The sequence below is a fragment of the Lampetra planeri genome, chromosome 39 (assembly GCF_965212315.1).
Source record: "Lampetra planeri chromosome 39, kcLamPlan1.2.h2, whole genome shotgun sequence".
Lineage (NCBI taxonomy): Eukaryota > Metazoa > Chordata > Hyperoartia > Petromyzontiformes > Petromyzontidae > Lampetra > Lampetra planeri.
In genome coordinates, this window is record NC_136145.1 from 2,490,532 (window position 1) to 2,514,924 (window position 24,393).

Here is a 24,393-nt window from a genome sequence, read left to right on the forward strand (position 1 = left end):
CATTTAGTGAGAGGTCCAGTCTCTTTACAACAAAAAACATTGTTAAGGTACGGGAGTTTTAACAGCGAACAATCAATGTTTTTTGAGTGCAATATCATTGGACTTTGAGGTGGAGGGATGGCACAGTTGTTAGCGCACTGCATTTTGAGTCCAATTGCCGGTCACGGGCAACATCAGTGAGGAGAGATATCTGAATCAGTGCTGGGTCCATGCTGCCATGCAACCTCCTTTGATCAATTAGGCCACTACCCAATAGGGTAAGTTCCGAATAGCAACACAATTATATACTAACTTTCATTCTGCATATTGGATAACCTTTACCAGCTATAACAGTCCCCCTCTCCCTACTATAGATAGATCGAGAGGCAGACAAAGGTGCGCACAAAAGGACAGAACTAATATGCTCACGTTATCTAGAAAGCGCTAAAAACTTGGTGTCCCAGCTGCTCCGTCCCAGGGGCGAGCAACAAAGAAGCGCGGGAGTGCTCGCCAGGAACACCGCGTGAACACCGCGAGAACACCGTTAGAAGAGGTCTTAACCGGGTACCCGATACCCGTACCCTACCCGATACCCGGCTACCCATACCCGGCCGGGTATGGGTACGGATACTCATTTGTGACCCTGGTGCGGCCGGGTACGGGTTCGGGTAGACCGTGAGTCACTGGTGAGTAACTGTTTGTCACTCATTTCGGCCGGGTACGGGTAGGGTACGGGTATCGGGTACCTGATTGTGGCTGGGTACGGGTAGGGTACGGGTACGGCCGGGTACGGGTACCCGTTTGCGACCCTGGTACGGCCGGGTACGGGTAAGGAATCAAAACCCGTTTGCGACCTCTGACCGTGAGCCAGCAGACGAGAGGCCGGGCTCACCTTCGGGCGAGATGACCACGTGGTCCCAGAGGGCGTGCCTGTCCAGGTATTCCCGCATCACGTCACGCAGGACGCAGGGAGAGCCCTCGCAGGAGCCCAGCGTGAGCAGCACGGCCTGTGCCAGCGAGCGGCCGCCTCCCTCCGGCCCCGCGTTCGCCCGCTGCTGCGGCCGCCACTGCTCGACCCCTGCCAAAACAGCGCCGGGGTCGGGAGCCGTGAACTCGATGTAGACAGGGGCCGTACACTTTTTTGCATTATCAAGAACACCGCAACTCTGACCTGGCAATTATGGGGCCCGTCGTGACGGATTACGTGTGCGCCAACGGACACGGGGAGGGACCACGATGCGGGGGAAAAAGAAATAACTCGTAACTGTGATGTCGCGAGTTCATAAGCGCATTGCACTGATGCAACGTGCTGCCATAAATCACGCGAGCATTAAAATTACAGACTTATCGTGACTTGTAATATTTTACGATGTAATTAATTACAAGTCGCCAACCGTTTCTGCTCTTGGCGTGCTTGATGCACTGTTTCACAGTGCGGTTAAGATAGTCTTTTTAGTAAAGCAAAGCCGGTTTTTACATGAACTCTCAAAAGCAATGTGACAAACTGACTGCTGCATGCAAGGTATTAGCGGTGACAGAACACGCCCCTTTAAAATGACTCGAGATTATTTCCTCCTAATGTACTCGGTTCAGTTAATCTGTCTACTGGGCACAGGAGAATGCACAGTGACATGATCAGAACAAGACTGCTCAATCGCGTGAATGTCAAGCTGTGTGATGAACAAGCTAATAACGTCGCATCCATGACTGTGTTTTTCTGAATGTGGGTGATGACAGAACTTGTCATCACTCCGCTATAATAAGCCCCTCCAGAGTTTTCAATCTACGGGCCGTGCCAACAGACAAAAGCTTAATTTTTTCCTTTCAGTCTCCGCCGAGCGTAACATGTGCTCCAAAGAGAGTCACTTGCCCGTGTAGTCGGCAGCTACTGACCTCAATTGGAATTCCAGCACGGGGCTAAACTCAAAATCCATTTTGTAAGAACTGGGTGAGGGGAAGAAAAAAAACACTTGGCTCAAATCCATGAGAACAGTGTAAAAGAGGGGGGAAAAGTGAAACCGCTTGTTGTTTAGCCGAGAGCTGGCACTTTACCGTGACCTGGGCCACAATTCAAACCCCGTCACGCAGACGCACGCAACAGTGCAGGAGACATAATCCCGTCTTTGTCAGAACAGTAAGCGACGGCGCGCATATCCGCGTCGCCAAAGAGCACATCCACAGGACTCATTCCACGTGTCCGTGAAGGCATACCACTCATACCTTTGTTGCCAATAAACCCTTCCATGCTACCAGTATACTTTTGATCTTCACGCTGCCAAATCAGCCTTTTTCAAGATTTACTCTGGAGACCTCCTGCGCTATGCATGCTGCTACAACTCTTAACGTCTTTACATCATTTCCATACGCGTCCACAGGGACAGCCTTTCAACTATCTTGCCTGGCTTAATTATGCACTCAATCAGCAGGAGAAACAGTGCCTGTGACACGCGCACCTTTTTATTCTGTCATTGAAGATTGAAAAATTGCTTTTAAAGCACATATATTGCCTTTTATTTTCAATTCCGCAGCCATGACTAAAGACATAAAACAATCTGTTTAATGTAAATATGTGTTCCCGCGCAGTGACTACGTCCCGCAAATAAACACGCGCGTGCGTGCGCGCGCTGCCAGCTGAGGAAATGCAAATTGCACGGAATGAGATCTGTGAGTTTGCGCGCATAGATCGTGCCGCACCCGTGTTGACGAGCAGCGCTTTGGACAGCAGCCCGTTTTCAAACGCCAGGGTCTGCACGAGGAGATCCCGGTCCAGCCGAGGCTGGGCCAGCAACAGCCTGACGTGCTCGTACACCCTGAGCCCACACACGGACACGCGCCAGAGAGGGCAAGGCCGGCCCAGCGTCGCACGCGCGCACACTCAACTCTGCCGCAGGGTGAAGGCCGTCTCCGAGAGCAACACGGAAGATTCTCCCACGTGGTCTACTGACCAAAATGCTGTTTATGGTCCATTCGTCATTTTCAGTGCTGTTTAAATGTGCTTGTCTTAGTTAACAATTATTTCAAACATTTATCCGACGACTGCTTCAAGTCTCTCGGGGTTTTCATTGAGTCTCAAACTCCCTTCTCCCCAGCCAATCCATGCCGTCGACTGCCTGCCCCTATTCAGGACTCGAGACCTTTCTTTTGCTTTGCTTCTGCCTATGACCTAGCACCTCTCTCTCTCTCTATACAATGAAAAACACCCGCTGTGTCCTGAGAGCGTCTTGAGATGTGGTCGCATTTAGACGCCACAAGAGTCTGAATTGCACTGCACAAACCCAAACGAGAGCGTTAACGCGTCCCGGTCAGCATTGGTTTATTTCAGTTTATTCTGGGAGCACGTTTCGAGACTTGCGGCAGCACGAGCGAGTGAGCCGACATATTGTCCCACATGTAGTGGTGGTAGTGGTAATGCTGTATCCAAATACAAACCTTTATTAATTCCTATCACTCGAGTGTGGGTGGAATGGTGGTGCAGTGAATAGCACACTGCACCATGCAACTGATGATCTGAGTTCAATTCCAATACATGGCTAACATCACTGTAAATTGATATCTGAATTGACTTGCCCTTTCCCCCTCTGCCTGCCCCCCCCACGCCCACCCCTTTACAAACTCACATTGACCAGCGTAGTGAAGTATGGTCAACCCCCACGAACAACATAGCTAGAGCAGGAACTTCATCCAATAGCTAATGACCAAACCACCCAGAAAGTGCCCGATCCCATCAGATGCCGAAAGCGAAGTTGAATTGAGCCTGGATAATGTTTGGATGGGTAACCGCTATGCATAGCAGGTGTTCTAGATTGTGGGACGACATGGTGGGCAGCATGGGACAGTGCATTGTTGTACTGTTCTTCTGCACTCCCACGTCTATGTTCCACATCTTCACCAACCTGCGGTGACCAGCGAGGTGAAGTATGCCCAATCAATGTGATCCGCACAGTGTGGATAGGCCCTCATCTAGCAGTCGATACACAATTGGGCTGCACACGCACACAGGTGCAAGAGGTAAGGAAGGGTAATGTGCGAGAGATGCCACGTACCTCTCTGGCCCTTTGCCAAAGAGACCTGGCCTCATCCACTGCAGCCACAGAGGAGCGAGGCCAGGTCTGGGCCCATCTTTACGCAAGCGTGGTGCCCTCTCCGCGGCAGGGAACCCGTCTTTGAACGCTCTGACGTAAACCAAACGCAAACAAGGTCGCCGGCAAAACGCATCACTCGTTCAACGCAGGTATTAGCTGAATCGGAAAAGTAGCTTGGGAACAAAAAAAAGGATGCATTGAAGGTGTTTCGCGTCAGGTTTATAATATTGTCAGACGCTGGAGCCGGTGTCTGTTGCACGTTTATTCCGCTGTTCAAGTAATTAGGATAAACAGCAACGCAAACGTTTTGGGATTGAAAATAAAAATTTGAACGAATGCAAAGAGAGCTTTTATTTTGTTGAGTTTTGTATGTACAATAGTGGAGTATATCAGCCGTGGAGATGGAGCGATGAAATCAGCTCGTTTACAGGAGCTAGACGGATCGCGACATTGCGTGACCATAAGAGATGGCGACAGCTTTGAGAGATCATCAATCAGCAGGGGATAAACCATGGTCAATGTATGTACGTATGTTGAACTTCTCTCGCACCATACCTAGCCAACCGTGCTCATCGAAGGTGCGGAGGAAGGACAAAAATCGGTTCTAAAGAAATGTATTTTCAATCTAGATTTAAACGTACGTAGCTCCAGTGGCTTCCTAATATTGGAAGGAAGAGCATTCCAGACGGCCGCAGAAGCGCATCTAAAATCACGCGATGCAGTGACCATCTTTGTTCAATGGCGAGCCAAAAGCCGCTCTGTGAGGATGACCGGAGTTCGCGTGAAGGTTGATGCTCCTCGATGAGATCAGCAAGGCATTGTGGTTCATTTGTGGCAAGCACTTTGTGTGTAACGAGTGCGACCTTGTAACGTATTTGTCCAGCGATGATGACGATGATGACGATGACAACGACGAAGACGACGACACACGTCGGGGTGTAACGCACTTACAGGTGTAGCTGATCCAGCGGCGCAGTGCCGACAGCCAGCGTTGCCAGCAGCGAGCCGCAGTGCGCGTGGATCGGCGACAGCAGCTCCGCATGCTCGTCCCCGCCGCTCCCCTCCGGCTCCAGCAGCTCCCGCCAGCCGCGGCAGACGCCCAGCAGGTGCCACGCCGAGTAGGCCAGCGCGGCCGTGATGTCGGCGCGCACCTGCGGCGTCCTGCGCTCCGACGGGCGGGCCCGGGCGTAGCGAGCGGCCAGCGGCGCAAGCGAGCGGCCCAGCACCGACGCCAGCAGGGAACGCGCAAGCGCCGGGGTCAGAGACCGCCGGAGGTCGGACCAAAGGGCGCCGAGGTGGCAGTGCCACATCTGCAAGCTGAAGGAGCAACGCTCGCCCTGCAGGGCAGGTATGCAGGTGTAAAAGTGTAACGTTATAATATTTCGTGGGCATATTTCGGGACACATGGTGAGCTGGCAGAGATTTTCTATGTCGGCACAACCTACTTTTTCAAAGTCACGCCCGCTCAGCTACTATTCCCGCCTCCAAAAGTCGCACCCACTGCTCAGGTAGCCGCACTCACTAGTCAGGTAGCCCCGCCCATTATCCCGCATCATGAATTGAGGATGAGGACAGAATTTTTTTTATTGGTGTATAATCCCAAATTGTGCAAAATCTTCAAAGCTCCGGAACAGCGTTTCTGAAACCAGAACTGTCGCGGCCAATACACCACAACATTGAGCAGCTGAAGTTAAGTTAATTATATATATTACCACCTAGTTTTTATGTTACATTTGCAGACAAAATCGCGTGCAATTTTTTTTTTATAGAGGACATAAAAAATGATATTGCGACACTAGCCAATGTTTAAATGTTGAAAAAAATATGTTTTAATTACTTTTAATGTTTAAAACCAAATATTTCACTTGCACATTTATAACATGCTTGAAAACAATGCCCTTTAAATCCTGATGGATTTTTTTTTTCCTCTCTCAATATCTCATCAAGCGAGGCGAATGAACCGTTTCCACCCTTCTCACCGACCGAGCGCTTGAAGTGAGATTAGCGGATTTATTATGACACAGTTTGTTTACTCTGAATTTTCATCCGACTCAAAATAATGACTTGCATTATGCAAAGGAAACAACCTACAGAAGTGTCTAATTTGCTTTGATAAATCTAGCAATCAGTTTTTAATTAAGTTACTTTGTTAGCTCGTCCCTGAAAATACAAACACCCAGCTGAAAACATTACAATAACACACTTCATGCATAGGCAATTACACACACACCGCTCTCTCCACATCTTACCACGGTAGATCATTTACAACGGGGAACGGTGGGGGGGGGTTGATGGGAGTAATTGATCGGAGTCAGTATTCCTTTAAAACAGGACGAGGAACTTTCCCTGATTAACGTTAAATTGGTAGAATAGGTGAGTAGGCACCATGGCTCCCGCATTGTGGGTGGATTGAATGCTCTGCAGGGGGGGGGGGGGCTGCGACACTCACAATGTAAGTAACACGCCGCTCGCTTATCTATTGTAGAAAATGTACGTAAATTTGGCAAGTGGGCCGTAGGATGGCAGCCTCCACTCGGGACCACATTCTGGGCTCGGGCAGCTGGAGCGGCGAGCCTGCACCGAGCGGAGCGGTACATTGCTTCTGCGCGACTGCGAGCGTGCGTTGGCCACCATTCACGCCCCCCGAGCTCAATCGCCCCCCACCACCAGCTCGCTTAAAGTGCCGAAAATCAGTTTGGTCTGCCGCAACGACCTTTGGGACTTGGAAACGTGGGCGCAGAAGAGATGTGTAGGTATTAATAGGGGGGGGGGGGGGGGCGCCGCAAAGGTGAAAACATGAGCCTCACAGCCGACCCCGATGATCAAATCTCCTCGCTTCACACTGCCTCGGCTTAAACAGTTGCTCTCCTGACCTGGAAGGTCGATGATCGACGTTCGGTCACCGTTTTATAACATTCATTGCGGTTTTACACGCAACAAGGTGGGCTCGCAAGAACGTAGTAGAATGATGGCCCAGAATCGCATGAGAACATCACACGGGACACTGTGGACACCTTATGCACAAACGGAGACTCAAGGACACTCCATACTGTGAATGTGGTGAACAACTTAAACATTGAAACACATCGTGAACAACTGTCTGCCGTATTCATGCCCCCACTGGAAACATCTCCGAAGTTCACTCAGCATCTCCCGAAGCTCTAGACTGGATGGGAAAATCTATCGGCATCACGAGCAATACTGCCATGCTGAGCTTACCCCCATGGTTTAAGAGAGCAGTCAGGAGATGGTGGCCGAAGATTAGACATGCAAAGATGCATCGATTCATCGATCAAAATAGATTGTCACCCTCGCTTAATATGCAATGAATTGTGCGTGTAAAGATTGATTCGTTAGCTATATATGTAAATTCTATTATGCTATGCACGGGCCTGCAACGTACCTCATAGAAGGGCCTGGGATCTGCCCAGTGGTGGCTCTCCGAATCGTGCAGGATGCTCGTTGTAAGGACCCCAACGTGGTAGTCAGTGATGCTGTCACAGATGCCCGACATAAACTCTTGCCACTGCTTGAGGGTCGCAGACAAAGGCAGCCTGTAAAAAAACAAATCATGACGAGTATGACTTCAGCGGGGAGCGGTCGTGCACTAGTTCGATCACTGAACTGCACTATGAACTATCCACCTGCATTTGATTCCCAGCCATGGCGAACATCAGTGGTGAGGGATGTCTGAAACGGTGCTGTGCTCCAACTTCACCAACCAGCATTGACCAGCTTGGTGAAGTATGGTCAAACAACCCTATAACCATACTCTTTGGTTCTTTCGGTAAAGTCACGTGATTTAATTTATTTACCTACGTAACTTTACCGAAAGAACCAAAGAGCATGGATCCCTGCAGTCACGAAAACTTCAAATCTAGATTAACCCTAAAACCGTCAGCAATGCATATGGAGACCTTCAACCAGCAGTAGATTCCCTCTAAGTTATTATTTGTATGACTTCACTGTAACACAAATTCTGTACTCTGAAATCGTTGTAATGGTAATAAAAACGTACAACCTTATTAATGCATCACAATATTACAGATCGTTAACAGCGTAGCAATGTCAATTGCACATCTGAATAAAATATTAAAGGTGAACTACAAACACAGTTTCTCAACACCAAAACAAAACTTGCATATGATCCGGGCTACTAATGGAACAAATTACTGCGTACAGCACTTATATATATAAAAAAAAGTATGATTAAATTAGCTAAAGTGTTCCGAACGCATCAGTTTAAAATGCATAATTTTAAAAGGGCATTTATGGCTTAATAAGGAGTCACACAAGATCAAATGGCGAAGCTCTTCAAAGTGTGCAACTGCTCATAGCGAACTGGCACACGCGTTCAACTACACGCGCCGCATGCACGCGCCAAATCAGCGTGCGCTTTTTTAACAGGATTTTTTTTTCTCTTTTACAACACCAAAGTCATTTTTAAGGATCGTCGTGTATGTTCGTAGTCCGAAAATGAAAGTGACAAGATGAAGGAGACAGCTTTTGCTTCTTTAACTTATAATTCCAGTGCCCAGCTAATAACACTCGTAGTGAATTTCTGGAATGATCCTTCTTTAAAAAAAATATGAAAATACAAAGAAAGTATTCTCGGCGTGTAAAAAAAAAAACATTTGAAGTTGCAATGTCCACTGGGTAATTAATTCATATGGCCCTTTTCGAAAATCTCACCCAATCTTACATTCAATTGGCACTAAAACTAAAAAGGCAATGAACAGTAATGTGTCACGTTAATTTTGGTAATTGTACCATCATTCACAATACTCCTAATGTCGGCGGTTTCATACAAAATTGGCAAAATTGCTTTAAAAGCCACTTTTTTTTACATAAAACAAAAGTGTCCGAACTGGCTCTGTCCTAATGGTTACTCATTCAGTGACCCGGCTGATCCCAGAGACTTTTAACACCCTCGGTATATCTTAGCGGCATCTTCAACTCGTTGCATGCATCAACGTCAAGAAATGTTGAAGGGACATTAAAAATACAAACGCTAATTTCTTCTGCATCGTAATAAGGAACATTTTTCCTGAAAATGTGTCTGTTTTCTGGTTCGCTCTGAAATGCAACACATAACGAATTTCTTATTTTGCATCAAGATGCCTATACGTAATAAAGTACTAGCATTAAGTGTGATATTTAAATACGATATGACACAACTGCTGTAAAAAAAATAAGAAGAAAATACTCCTCCTGCCCCTATCGGTACCTACACATAAAATGAAAAAAAAGGTATTTTGTACACATCCCATTATGTTCTGGGAGTGCATAATGTTTGGCAACACAATATAACACTGCTGCATAGGTATTCGTGGACGTGCTGTACGCCTATCTAATGTCATTCCAGGCTTCAGTTCCTGAAGAAGCTACCAGCACGTGGAGCGGAATCCGCTGGAGATGGTGTCGTAACAGCCTGCGGTGCTACCCGTCGGACACAGCTACGACGCAACGGTACGCGTTCACGCGCACACCACTCACGTGAACGACCGGTCGGCCAGCGCGTCGCAGAAGCTCCGCAGTCGGCCGTGCATAAACGCAGCCGAGGATAGCGCAGTGTACAACGTATTCACGGGGCCATCGTCTGCCCCACCGCGTCCATATTCCCGCAGCCGGCGTAGGACGCACGCCGTGACGTCGCAGCAGACGGACACGAAAGCGGTGCCGACTTCGCGCAGTGGGCCCTCGCGGCCGGCAACGGCCAACGGGAAGAAGAATTCCAGCTCGTCCGCTACGCCTGCACAGAACTGGAAAGGAAAGGAGGTCACAACGCGTTGCAATGCGTCCCTCGGAATGTACCGAGTTACAATGTGTCCGCATTCATGAAGGCCAAATTTAGCCCATCCATAGCTCGTAATTCTACGATGGAGCGCTCAACAATTCATATTAGGTTAAAATACAAACTGTGTATGATGTGAATGCATAAAGCAACTCAAAATTATTTTACAAATATTGTGAGAACTCTCTGGACGTGGTGGTGGAGCAGAACCGCACTGTGTAATAGTATCAAACTATGGTTGCCTCGCATGTGAAGCTTTGGTACAAGGGGGTTCTTCAGGAACCGCTGATGGATTTTGCACAATACACACTGTTTGAAACGAAGGGCTTTCCCTCCCAAAGGCCTCCTTATATGCATGACACAACAGATTCGGTCCAGGTAATTTGGGTACAAACTGGGCTCCCAGAATCAGAAGCAATATAAATACATGCTACAGGTCAGGGCTCTCCAACTGTACCATTGTTGTTCTGTGGTTTTGTGTAAAAATATTCGGATGATTTTCATGATGTACTAATGTAAAAGTGTCTTTGTGCTCCTAAACGTAACGCCACTTATGGCGGGAATAGAAGTGAATTAGAAACGAACACAAAATTTGGATCATACAAAATGTTGTATCTAGGCCTCATTTTCAGACACTTAGGATTCATCTAAAAATCGGGAGTACATTCCTACGCTGAGACTAACTGCAGCACGAAGACTGCTCTGCATTGTAACGATTCATCAAACAAAAACAGATTCGTGTGCAGACGATGCACGCATCTAATCGAGCAATGTGTTAATCAATTACTTATGATGTATGCAAATTGCATGTAAATGGTATGTTAAGGTTACCTTCATGCTAACTGAGTGAGCCAACACTGTACGAGAAAGTGAAATGCAAGAAAACTATTCAAACGAGATGGCAAAAATAGCACAAGAAAGGATAGCTTCTTACGTGAATGTGTGGCCCTAAATTATGTCGAATCATCGGGGGGGGGAGGAGTTTATATGTCAAGTAATGATGCCAAAGTTAGAATCTCGCAGCAGTAATAGCAACGAGATATAGAATACCATAACGCATGATGATTTAATAAGCAAACGGTGAGAAGCAACTCTTCAGACAGCACAGGGTGGGGTTGCATTTGCAGAAATGACAATAAATATAACCACATCTGACAATGTGATAACACCGGTGTTAAGAAAACGCAACAAATCACACTCATTATTTTTTACAGAGCTCTTTAAAAAAATGTTTTATATATATAAAATCACTTTCCTCTACATTGCTAATACAATCACAAAAATCGTATTTTTTATTTTAATTACATTGCTCACGTCCGTTTTGACAAAATGCAATTGGACGCGACGCTGCGTCGCGTCCGACTGTCAGAGAGTCCACGGCGCGCTCACAAAATCACCGCCGGCCACGGCGCTCCCCGCACGCCCCACGGCGCTTGCCTCGAACACCGCGCAGCGATGACTGCCCCCACCCTCCATCACGCTGGCGGACACCAGCAGAGAGGGGCTGCCGGCAGGCGACTTCTGTGACCACCTCCCCGTGATCTCCGCTCCTGTTTGCAGAAGGCTCCGAGCCATCGGACCAGAAAGGTCCTGGAAGAGAGTCTTCCATTCCCATTCCAGAGCCTGCAAATTACAGTGAACACAAAGTTCCCAATCTTGCAGGGCCACGGCCAGCCAGCCATGGCCAGTTTATTTTCAAAGCATTCATTTCCGTTGTCCATTTTTAAAAAGGCGGATGCACCCTCCGTGGAGCAGCCTTGATGGGTGTCATAAGTCACAACCTGAATGTGTCGGAGTCACCTCGTTTTGTTTTTCTTACATATTGCGCAAGGACGCTCACGCGCACACGCACACACACACAGCAGCTCAACACTGCTACCTTCAGTTCCGATTTAAGAATTGCTCTCTTTCCTCAAGGACGATGACACACGCCATATGCCAGCGGTGCAATACGCAGCATGTGTGTAGAATTATTACGAGCGTAGTCGTCGATTGAATATTGAATTGCAATAATTTATTACGGGCAAAAAAATCGGTTTTATTTGCGATGTACAAATATTTAGGTGATGTAAAAATTAAATGACAGTATAAAGATGAGATGTAAGTATAGCAGTTCACAAATATCGTTGTAAAAATCTAAACATTTACAGCAAAAACATGTGAGCGAGATTATTTATCAAAAAGGTACTGAAATAAAAACGATGAATATATATTAAAGATCTATGATATCCAGTGGATACATTTTCAGCAACATATGCAGTACCGTTACTATATGTCAATTTACAAAATGCTTTAAAATGACAATACTAATTAACCATCTTGTTTGTATAATGCAGCAGCTGGGAAAACACTGCTTGTGAATTACAGCATTCCTGATACACACCAAAACGTGATTAGGCTGATAAAAAAAACCCACCAACACTGTCAAAAGCTGAAAAGATGACCTTTATCACAGAATTCGTGCACTTGTTATATTAGCAAAAGCAATGTTAAATGCACCGCTACGCTCACACAATGCAATTAGCCACCACGCCAAACCTGGATCAAGTTAAAGGTCATTATGGATCCCTGCCGCTGCAAATATCAAGTGCAGAGGTGTTACCTCTTGAATGTCAGCATGTTCATCTTTTCCTTGTTAACACACATGTGTGTTTTACCTGTGTCTAAAGCGTAATGCCCCTGTGTGTGCATTGTCGACCCATTCTGCATGACCAATTCCCCACATGTTAAATAGCATCACTCACTCCGCCAGCCTCTCTTTCATGTGCATTGCATACGACAGCAGGGAGGGTGTTCAAAAACTGTTATATTTCAATATGGACCCTAGAAGGCTTCATTAATGTTGAGATAAAATCGTCGAATTTTGCTTTAGACAGCGTAGGAATAAACTGGATAATGAGCATTACACCTCCTCCCCTACTCATACCTCACTTCACGTGTATTGCACCACTACAGGGCAACACACATACAGCGATAGACATTGAATTTCATCATCATCAACCATGGCCTATCCACTGCTGGATGAATGCCTCGCTTAAGCCATCACCAACTCTCATGGTCTCGCGATGAGTTTCGCAACATTTGTGCGATTCATCAACCCTCGCCTGCTCGTCGCCAGCACTGCCCGTCTAATAACAACGCAACGCACGCAAATGCAGCGTGCGGTGGCCCCATTACCTGAGACGTGCCCGGCTTCTTCTTCGAGTGTGGTTCTGGAGAAACGAGCCCTGGGCTGCCTTTCTTGAGTGGGCCTGCTCGTCGGAGGAAGGAGGAGGACACATGACCCATTACCGACCGCAAAGCACAGCGATGAACCACGGTGCGTGCGGCTCTGTAAACAGGAGGCTGACTGCACGTTACGGGATAGAATTTGCATGAATGATGCGTAAAATGAAAGTATGCACCCTGTTTAAGCTCCTAAATCAGCAGTTGTCCTGCTGTATCGGTTCCGCCTGATGACGGTCGCTTGTGTTGCGATCGAAACGTCGTGATTTATTTTATTTTTATTTCTAGCTACGTGACTTTACGGAAGGAACCAAAGAGTATGGATTCCTGTCAAGCTGTTTTTTATGTGTAAGTACATCACGTGACTTAACTACACTGACCCCAGTTAGAATCCAGGTTATCAAGCACATGTGCACGTACAGCCCAAATGACGAACCACTGGTGGACGAGGGCCTCCCCAAGCGATGCAGGTCGTGGGGGTTATTTGACGATACATCGCCACGTATGTATGTTGAACTTCTTTTGCACCGTACGTAGGGCGGATCAAAGACGTTGCAACATAGTACAGTGAATGTTATCGAAGCTGACACGTATCTTGTTTGGTCAATTCGGGAGGCATAAATTCCAGACACTGGTTGTTAATAGCAATAAGAGTGACAATTATTTAGCGAGGAAAGACACCGGGAATCTCACAACTCACGTTCGAGACTCCTTCAGGCCCAGCATTAACGCAATACACTTGTGGGAAAATATTCACCGTCCCACATTGACCAGTGTTGTAAAACGGGCACACATCTTTTCCCCAATGGTAGTGCACAGAGATGGAGACAGCTCAGGAGGCATTGATAACTTTGGAGAAAAGGGTTGGCCCCTCACCGCATCATGTGTGCTCGTCAAAACTGAGAGCAGCTCGCTAACAGCACTCAAAAAAATATATAAAGAACATCCCTCACCTTCGTTGACACCAGCACTGCTAGCCAGGGCAGACCATGCTAATTCCCTTAGTCGCTTGTCCATCTTGAGCAGACTTGACATCACCCGGGTCAGCTGGGAAAGCGTGTCTTGTGCCAGAATTGCAGATTCGTCTGTCATAACAATGAGACATTCAGTTGAAAGATGTCCTATTTTTGTTGAGCGGCATCATGCAGTTTAATCGCATGAACAATAAATTAACGGTCCCAAATCCCGCAGAGTTATTTAACCGCGCGCGTAACGCAAGCTGAGCACTACACGGCAATGTACCTTGGCGACACAGATTGAAGGGTTAATAAAAAAAGATCACATACCCACTGTGTTTCTCTTTCCCGTTGGCCTCCTGCCATCCTTGCATGCAGGGCCATCTGGCAGCAGCAGCAGCAGCAATGGCTGCCCCAATGCCCCCACCAGCTCCTCTTCAATCTCTTCCAGGAACACCTCTTGGAGAAACCGGGACGCCACCTCGCAGCCCGCCACGCCACCAACGGCCGCATGGTCCTCCACCATCAACATGCAGATCTGGGGAACAGCCTCCGCAAGCGACAGCGCGAAACTCCCCAGGTTAACGGCGCTCCCGCTTTCAAACTCTTTCGCCGGGTTCATTCCACACCGCCGCAGCAAGTCCTGCAGCTGCTTGGCACGCATGGTCTTGTATTTGGGCAGAAATTCGTCTGGTGGGTAGAGGAACGCCAAGCTCTGCAGGCAGCGCAATCGGGTTAAGTGTTGTGCCCTGGCGGTGCCCGTGGCTGCCGAGATGGCAGCCAGCCTGCGTAGGAGGTGCGTGCGGAGGTGCAGCCGCGTGCTCTCCCACAGCGATTGCACGTCCAGTGCGGACGTGTCCTCGGCGGCGTTGAGAGACGCCAGCGAGGAGAACTGGAAGGCGGTGCCGCTGGGGTGGGAAGGGAAGAGCACTCCCGAGCGAGACGAGATCTCTAGCAGGAGCTGCAGCACCTCGTCGTCGAGGCCCTGCTCCGAGCGGAGCATGCGCAGCTGCGTGACAAAAAAACACGGAGCGACGTGACGGTCAGAACTCCCGCTGACGGGCAGAAGAACATCACCGGCACGTCCTCAGCCATCACATTAGATCAAGGGTCGGCAACCAAAATAACAATGAGACATTTTTTTGCGAATTCGGTATTTTAAGAGCCGCAATGCATGTGAATGACATCACGAAGCAGTCCTTAAAGAGGCGCATGCAGCTCTGGAGCTGCAGGTTGCTGACCCCTGCATTAGATCGACCGCACCCAGAGTGGGTAGTTAAAGGACACATGCACAATATGACACACTTATGACCAAATGGCCAGAATTAGCCCGATCTCAGTGAATCTCAGAAAATAAGCAGGGATGAGCCTGGACAGCACAGGGTGTGTATTTTAAAAGTATACCCAAGTAACCAATAAACCCAATATATTATATAAATATATTGGAGATACTTTCAAAATACACACCATGTACTTTGACGGGTGACAACAATGCACAGACAGGTTGTCATAAGGCTGTGGGGGCTTCTTGGTTTACAGCAGTAAAATACGTTGTGGCAGTGAACTGTTATGCTGCCACATCTACGCTGCCCGTCTTGACCAACCCACACTGACCATAGTGGTGAAGTATAGTCAAATAACCCTCACGACCCACGTGGCATGGGGAGGCCCGCACCCAGCAGTAGATGGACAACAAGTGCTGTACAAATTCATAGTTGAACCAACTATGGTGTTTGTGTATATATACAGGAATACACACAAAGCATTTTTTCAGAATGAGATATTTAAAAGCCAAAAGAAGCAGGTGTTACTAGTTTTAAAAATGTCCATGCTTGGGTGTTTCAAACAGAATGGGATTCGTCATCATCATTGCCCGTTTATTGATTTTTTAAAATGATAATTATTATTTACCCACATTTAGCCTCAATGTAGTCTCCAGACTTTTTTACGAGGGTCCTGTATTAGGCCAATTTCATGAATTCGTTTTTCGGCTGCATGTGAGAGTAAACTGGAGTATCCAGTAAAAAAAAAACATGCACACATGCCATCTCATGGCCACCTCACGGCCATGTGGGAATGCATTGAGACTTTTTTTTTCACACGGTGTACAAGAATACATATTTCTCTAAGTACAGGACAGCTTTAGGAATTTTCAAATCAAAATTGTACGATGTAACTGTTACTGTGGCAACTATCATTACGGGCTCTTTGTTTACTGATGTGCAATTTCAACATTATGTTGTTGCACATGCCCAAGCTATTGTAAATAAACAGATTGCTCTCCACTGAAAAATAAGAGCATGATTTTGGACAAGGTAGAGTATGCATACATTATTAATGGAGATTAATATTTCACTCATAATCAAATTACTGTAGTTAATGTTTGAAATGATTAGCGACCCTTCATATTGAGAAGCCTCCACAACTAATAAATGTCTGATGACTACGATATTACATGCCCTTGACCCAAGCTAAATATTAAATTACTGTGCTAATAATTAAAAGTTGAACTGGCACTTATGAATTCCTAAAAAGTTAATATAGTAAACAAATGAACAAAACATGTCTGCCCTTTTTCAATCTACTGGTGCATGAAAGCCTCCCCACACCATGTCAGCCATGGGGATTGTTCGACCATACTTCACCATGATGTTAGATAAAGGATGGTGAAGTGGGTAACCAGGACTGGTCAAGGTATCACTCGCCGCTGATGTCGGCCGTGGCCAGGAAACAAACTCGGCTAGCCGGGTTCGGAGTGTAGTGTCAAAAACCAATGTGCCACCACTCCACACCCCACATCATTCATTCCGAAAAGAAATAAACCAAATACCAGGAAGACATAGTTTTTATATATTCATATTTAACTGTTTTACGAGACTACGGTTGTATGACTGCAACCACAATTTGTTACAGGGCAATTTTTCAAAGTTATTATTTTCACCGTGGTTTCCTACCTCGCTGAAATGCCATTCGGTGCTGCCTGTACTGCAATTCACTGTACTAACTTTGCACTCATTTTTAATAAATTACAGTGAGTGCAGTGGATCCAAAGGTCATCAGTTCAATACGCAGCACGGCAGTTGAAATGGGCAAGAGTTTTTAATCCACTCACCTCTGTTCACCCCCGCAGCATAAATATGTACACAACAATTAGTAGAACGGGTCGTTGGTGGCGGGGTACAGTGTGGGTACTCCCAGCTTTTCCAAGACGACTGGCCAGTGTGGAAGAGTAGACCAAAATACTCTCTGGTGGGCTCCCTTCGTACGTACGTATGTTGAACTTCTTTCGCACCGTAAGTAGCCAACCATGCTATTCGGAGGTGTGGGGGAGGGATAACAAACTAAACACCTTTAGCGGTATTGTACAATACCACAGTGGCACCTGTATGTAAATTGCAGGCCTGCACCTTTATACCTATTACTGGGTCAGTGCAAAATGCACAAAGACATTCCACTTGGCGCCAACGGGTAATTGTGTTTCAATGAGATATCTCTCTGCAAATTGCACGCACTATTTCGCTCAGGAAGCGTGCAACTTTGGGCTGCGGCGTCTGGGAGGGCCACAACGATCCCATGTCCTTGCGGGCAAGCCAGGCGAGCTGCTCGGCCGCCCTGGCAGGAGGCTCGTCTCCTGGAAACACAGCGCTCAACTCCGCCCCCATCTCCTCCAGCCCTCGCTCAATCCTGCAGTGACACACAAAGACAAAGATCCCCCGTAAAGCCTTTACCAGACTGTTGGGGCAAGTGCTTTTAGCGAGCACCTATGATCGCCGGAATGGCACACAATGGGGTGGGTGGCCAGCATCACGCCCCGGGGAGGCCCAGGACCGGTTAATATAATCGTCGCTGGTGTTGGCCGTGATCGGGAATCGAACTCAGGTCGCCGGATTCATAGCACAGCACGTGAACCGCTACGCTATCCGGTCGTACACATACATACATACACACACTCCTCGCACTCAGCAGAGGATCACCAGCTCTGAGCGCTCGCCCCAAACAAAAAATTGGACAGCGATGCTGAACGGGGCATATAGATGCAGCGGAATTGCTACCAAGTGTGCAGGCAGTGCAACTGCACCAAGGCCCATGGCCAGAGGGACCCAGATTCTGGTATACTAAGAGGGGGTACGTGTGGGCGAGTGGTGGATGGGGATTGGGAGGGTGAGAGGAATTTAATGCCCACCAATCTACACTACTGATGATATAAATGCACAGCTATTTTGTGAAATGCTGCTCTTGCTTTTATTGCGGTGCTTAAAAAACACAATACAGCAATCAAGGCTGTTCAGACACCATATCACCTCCAACCATTATGGATGAATTTGCTTAATTCTTTGCAGGTGAACAGAGATGGTGCATTACGTCAAAAGAATTTGCACCCAGCACAGGATGGTTTGCAGTCATCGCGAGCAAAACAAATGTAACAATTCTCCATAACCGAACCCTTGTCCAAGCTGCAACGATCCTATTGAAAGACATACAAAAAAAAATGACAGGCTAATTAAAGTAAGGTTGAAAAACCTAGCACATTGATTATTTAAAAGTTCAACCAAAAGGTCTACATCAAGGCATTTAGGTAATGATCATATGCTTTGGTACAGTCTTACCCCACGCTTTGACATGCTTTTACATTCGCTGTATTTTGTCATTGTCATTGCTTCCGAATGCATGGTATAAAAAAACACATTGTCTTTTTAACGATGATGCAAGGTGAATTTGATGTGACGTACATTTAATCTAGATTGTTACACCGGTGCTATATTAGACAACTGTATTTTTTCGCAAAGAGCATCGTCTATCTTCTTGGTTCTTTCGGTAAAGTCTCGTAGAAGGGAAATAATAAAATAATAAAAATTCAACATTATAAAATACAATTCTCACGACGTTTCGGCCACAACGCAAGCAGCCATCCTCAGGTGAAGAACAGGTCTGTTGGAAAGACAGCGTCTGAATGAACACCACCAAGCTTGGCAGCGTATATTTAAGCTGGGTTAGAGGAGTAAGTGTGCTTTAACAAAGGAATCTGCATATCAACAGAGGAATTTAGCTTAAATCAACAGAGGAATTTAGCTTAAATATACGCTGCCAAGCTTGGTGGTGTTCATTCAAACGCTGTCTTTCCAACAGACCTGTTCTTCACCTGAGGATGGCTGCTTGCGTTGTGGCCGAAACGTCGTGAGAATTGTATTTTATTATGTTTAATTTGTATTATTTTATTATTTACCTTCTACGTGACTTTACCGAAAGAACCAAGAAGATGAATCCCTGCAGTCACGAAAGCTTTAAATCGAAATTTAGCATCGTCTAGTTCATTGGTTCCTAACCTGTGATCTGTGGGCCACTGGTGGACTGCAAGGCTATGGGAAGTGGTCTGAAGAACTGTTGCAGATACCAGGACTTTTTGTTCACATAGCAATGTATCCTTTACCGCATGTTGGTCCGTGAAAATGTTTTTTTCGAGTGGACAGCAGGTCCACTGGTTCAGAAACATCGGGAACCACGTATCTAATTCATATGCATCAATCGCAGCAACAAAATATACTCCATCGTAAAAACCACAATACTAACCAAGTTAGAGCTGATAAATATGCTATGCTGGCCTATCACTAAGCATCTCTTAAAATCTATGAAGCGGTGCTGGGATATGTTTAAAGATTCCTATGTATGCACACTGCTCAATGCATAACAAATACACAAATTAAATTACGGCGATTGATATTCAATACCACTTGCGGTATTGTACACAACATTCCATAACAAACCGTATGTTTTGCCATGTGCCAATTGTAATTGTAAGTTGTGTGACCAGCGCTATACAAGAATAATACATGAATAATTAATAGTTTACATTACACAACATAAGGCATCGGGAGCTCCATAAATGAAAACTGACTCAGTCTATCACGTCAACTTTATAAAATATACAAGAACTGATAGAAAGCAGATGGTTGTCCTATTGAAATATAAATATTCGAATTCGACGCACAATATAACGCTACCAATATTTATTCAGAACTCAATTTTTTAAAGATGTAATTAAACACAGTATATGTTTATGCCAACAACCTGCCAGGAAATATTCCAAATAATTGCCGTAATAAGCACAATATTCAAGCAAAGTGGCATGTTTATGCGCGTCGATGTTGTATGCACGCATATACGTTAAATATTTTAAGTATTCTAATAAATAATAAAGGAACCTATGGGGAAAGACACAAAGACCCGTTTCATATGGAGATGCTAAGAAGCTAAGGCATGACACATATTTTACGATGAACTTAAGCCATTTTATTCATTAGAGTTCTGAGCACAATACGTAAGAGTTTCATCCTTTGATGATGAAGATATAAATAGGACAAATCCAGCCTAATCATGTGCAGCACTCACATGTCTCAGTAACACACCCTGTAACTAGACTGAAGATGCTTCAACATTAGGAGCTCGCATTCTCAAAGTCTGAACAAACTTCAAAGCTACATTTGGAGAGGGAGATGTTATATTTCACACCCCACTGTTATCCTACATGCGCTTAATTTACAACTTCTGCTCCGGATTATTGCAGGCAGGCTACATCTGCTTCATTCTAGAGAGATGATGAGCAAGTCCATGCGCCACACGAAGTTAATGGTCTAAAAAATTTAAAGGCGCTTTTGAACCTCTGTAATTGACAACCCGATAAAAGACAAAAAAAACAAGCCTATGGATAGATAATTAAGTTTATGTACTGTATATGTATTTATTCTTAACACCAATATAATTTCAGTTTTCATGTGTTAATTAACCTGTACGCCTACACAGAAGGATTAATAGGAACGCTTTGTAGCAGATAACAAGGAGGGCCCAATGTCCTTAGGAATTGTTTTATGAAGGTCATCGCTTAGAAACACGAATGGAGCTGCCCTAGGTGTTTAAAATAATTGGCTACGGATAGTGGTGCCGCATTACTCAAGCCACTGTGCAATCATCAGCAGATATTTCCAGGCTCTTTCCAATTTATGAGAACGTTTGCTAATTTTACAAAACAGGCCAACAACAGATAACACTGTTGACAATAATTTCTGGTGGCATACTTAAAGTTACAATGCGTACAGAACTTATCATTATGCATAGTGCAGGGGGGTGTGGGGGGCTATTGAATTTCACACCCAATCAACTTGGTGTCAAATCAGCGCTTGAATGGGAATTAGTTGCCACTGCTGGGAGGTAAAGATGCAAAGTGTCATTTTTATTGCGTATTCCCTTGTGAGCACTGAAGAAATCTCAAACGTACAATCCTAATTAAACACCACCGATGGCACATTTTAACCGCTTGGCTTAAATAGCTATTTGGAATGCGTGTGAATATACATACATAACTCTCCTTTTAAAATGTACGCTTTTGTAAAAAAAAAGTTTGATTATCGCCAAAATGAAAAGGCACTGCTTTTGATTGGGAGTCCCAACTTAGCAATCCCAATACAGCACCTGCTTCCATTTAAAGTTTGATGGCAATGGGCAAATATTTAAAAAATCATATAAGCATATTCAAAGATTCTTTGGTGCTAAACTGGCAAAATATTATTGTGGGAAGCCCTTTGAGATATGGCACGTACATATCCTTTGTATGTTTTTGTCACGTGTCAAGAGAGCAAATAAGCCGTGCCAGGGCCAATGAGATGAATCAGCCATATTATTTGGTCAAGGGTCAAACTTATTAATAATTTCAACCACGTTTGCATAATATACAAATCATAAGCTTTAAAATTACTAATTCAACAAAATTAGTGGAGCGGTCTGGGAGTTCCCTGGACATACATACAAAATGACAAACATACTGTTAATCCATAATAAAGGTTTTTGGGTGAGATCGCGTCAGTATAAATGCATCTTAACCCTCTACCACCCGACACAGCCAATAAGGTTTGTCACGTAAGCAACGCGCCAATTAGTTACCACTTCAGAGTAAATCCACAACATTGATTATCAGGTTGCGGATTAGCCAATAACCATGCTTGCGAAAAATAATGAAAAAATGTTACGCAAGCTGGTCTATTAGCTGCTTCTCACTTACTCATCAAGAGTCTGTGACTGAGTGGCCACATGACCACTTATCTGTCGGTGAGTAAACCGATTACTTTAAGCAATGAAAACAGACGACACATTCTTCACCCCAATTATATATATGTAAACAATATCCTAATTTGCCGATTTGGCATGTTTAGCATTTTTGTGTTCATCCGGGCCCCCCATCTCCCCCCATTACACGGGAGAATCGAGTTAATTGTCCGTACTGAAAATTAAAGATGAGACACAGGAGTGCGATTGTAGCCATGCAATCCAAACTATGGACCGTATAGTAAAGCCACTGTCGCCTGCGCTAATTCAATGGAGGCGGGATAGTAAAACTTACACACAAAACTTCTAGATTTGAAGCTTTCGTGACTGCAAGGATTCATACTCGTAGGTTTTTTCGGTAAAGTCACATAGGAAAAAATAAAAATTAATAATAAAATATTTTTTTATTCCTATTATTATTTCTATTTTTTTTTATTTCTTTATATAAACAATAATAGATAAAATAATATTTTATTTCTATAATTATTTCCATTATTTATTTAGTTTTATTTTCCTACATGACTTTACCAAACAAAAACCTAAGAGTATGAGTACATCTTCTTGGTTCTTTCAGTAATGTCACGTAGAAGGGAAATAATAAAATAATAAAAATGAAACATAATAAAATAATTCTCACGACGTTTCGGCCACAACGCAAGCAGCCGTCCTTATTATTTCCCTTCTACGTGACTTTACCGAAAGAACCAAGAAGATGAATCCCTGCAGTCACGAAAGCTTCAAATCAAAGTATGAGAACACACAAAAACTTGCCGTCGTGGCAGGCAGACCTCGGACATTGGTATCTAGTTCCTACACATATTGCCATCGTTCGCAAGAATAGAATAGCCCCTTACATAGACGTAGAACATGTCATGAGTTACCACACTCACATGTGTGCATTTTCTTTGAGTTCAGCGTTGAGGTGCTCCAATAGCTCCTGCATCTCGTGCTCTCCCGTGTTCTCATGGAGGACGGACAAGACTTTGTGCAGCACGCAAGGGTCCCCAAATCCCTCCATCGCCGACTACACAATCGGTGCAGGACTTGCTGCAAACAACCTGCAGGTACAACATTTGAATACAATGTCATGCAATTGTGGACGATAAGAGCTCGAAGATACATACCTTCAGTTTAAAAGTGCATGTTTTAATGTAATTGGAATATTCTTCACATTTTATTGTCATATAATTTACAGCCCTTGGCCGTGGTCATCATGGTTATTTGACCATACTTCACCACGCTGGTCTACTTCAGATATACCTTGCCAACGACGTTATCAGTGGCCAGGAATCAAACTCAGGTCGTGTGGTTTGTAGCGCAAGTGCACTTATACCATTCTACATCATAAAAGTGCGATATTAAACAGCACTGGCAATTGATTATATTACCGGGTAAGCGAGATCGTGTGTGAGTTTTAATGTATTTACATGGGCAATTGCCAATAGCATGACGTTTGCATATAGCTTATCACATGGAATTGCATTGCTCGACAGAGTAACATTACACATCCTAATGCCCAACAACAGTAAGCTCGGAATAATAAGGTTGATATAATCCTTGGTGTTCGATTCCTGGCCACAGCTAACATCACCAAGCCGCACTCATCGGTGTGGTTAAAGCATTGGTCAAACAATCCCATAGCCACGTGAGGCGGCCTTCATTCAGGGGCCGTCCATAAATGACGTCACGCACCTGGGGGGGGGTCAGACATTTGTAACGATGTGACGAGGGGGGGGGGGGGTTGAGAAATGTGACGCCACATCAAAATGCGCAACTTTTAATAAATATAGACCCGTTCTACTTATTAAATATACTTTTTAATAAACGTTTTCTCCTACAACATCAGAGTGCAGCGCCACATTAAATACGCACTACAATGACAATAGTTTAAAGCGATTTGAAGCACTTTTTTTGGGGGGGGGGCAGAGCTTTGTGACGTCATATTTGAGGGGGGGGTCTGACTTTTTGTGACGTCGTGTGCCGAGGGGGGGGGGGTCAAAAATCGTCAAAAATCGCGTGACGTCAATTATGGACGCCCCCTCAGCAATCAAGGGCTGTAATTTATTGAACATTACAATCACGTTCTGCGCCACAAAGCTATCTGCAATTGATGTTTATATAAGAACGAGCTTTTTTGCCCGTCCAAGGACGGGTGTATATTGCAGTAAATCTGAAATATTCAATAGAAGAATTGTTCAGCTCATGATTATTAATGAGGGGGTGGTTGCCCCATGTGGAATGACGTCACCCGCTAATGGTTATT

The 24,393-nt window shown here is 45.3% G+C and overlaps 1 protein-coding gene across 1 annotated transcript in view; it reads right to left on the reverse strand.

The window, feature by feature from the left end:
* KIAA0825 (KIAA0825 ortholog) overlaps positions 1-24,393 on the reverse strand; it is a 69,299-nt gene that overhangs the window by 44,159 nt on the left and 747 nt on the right. The window contains exons 2-13 of the mRNA XM_078612552.1: positions 23,021-23,188; positions 17,549-17,720; positions 14,367-15,045; positions 14,034-14,165; positions 13,033-13,106; positions 11,293-11,478; positions 9,558-9,823; positions 7,465-7,615; positions 5,013-5,398; positions 4,023-4,151; positions 2,674-2,789; positions 872-1,057 (exon numbers count right to left, since the gene is read on the reverse strand). Of these exons, the coding sequence (XP_078468678.1) occupies positions 872-1,057; positions 2,674-2,789; positions 4,023-4,151; positions 5,013-5,398; positions 7,465-7,615; positions 9,558-9,823; positions 11,293-11,478; positions 13,033-13,106; positions 14,034-14,165; positions 14,367-15,045; positions 17,549-17,720; positions 23,021-23,148 (2,605 nt within the window). The 5' untranslated portion in view covers positions 23,149-23,188. The remainder of the gene's footprint in view (positions 1-871; positions 1,058-2,673; positions 2,790-4,022; positions 4,152-5,012; positions 5,399-7,464; positions 7,616-9,557; positions 9,824-11,292; positions 11,479-13,032; positions 13,107-14,033; positions 14,166-14,366; positions 15,046-17,548; positions 17,721-23,020; positions 23,189-24,393) is intronic.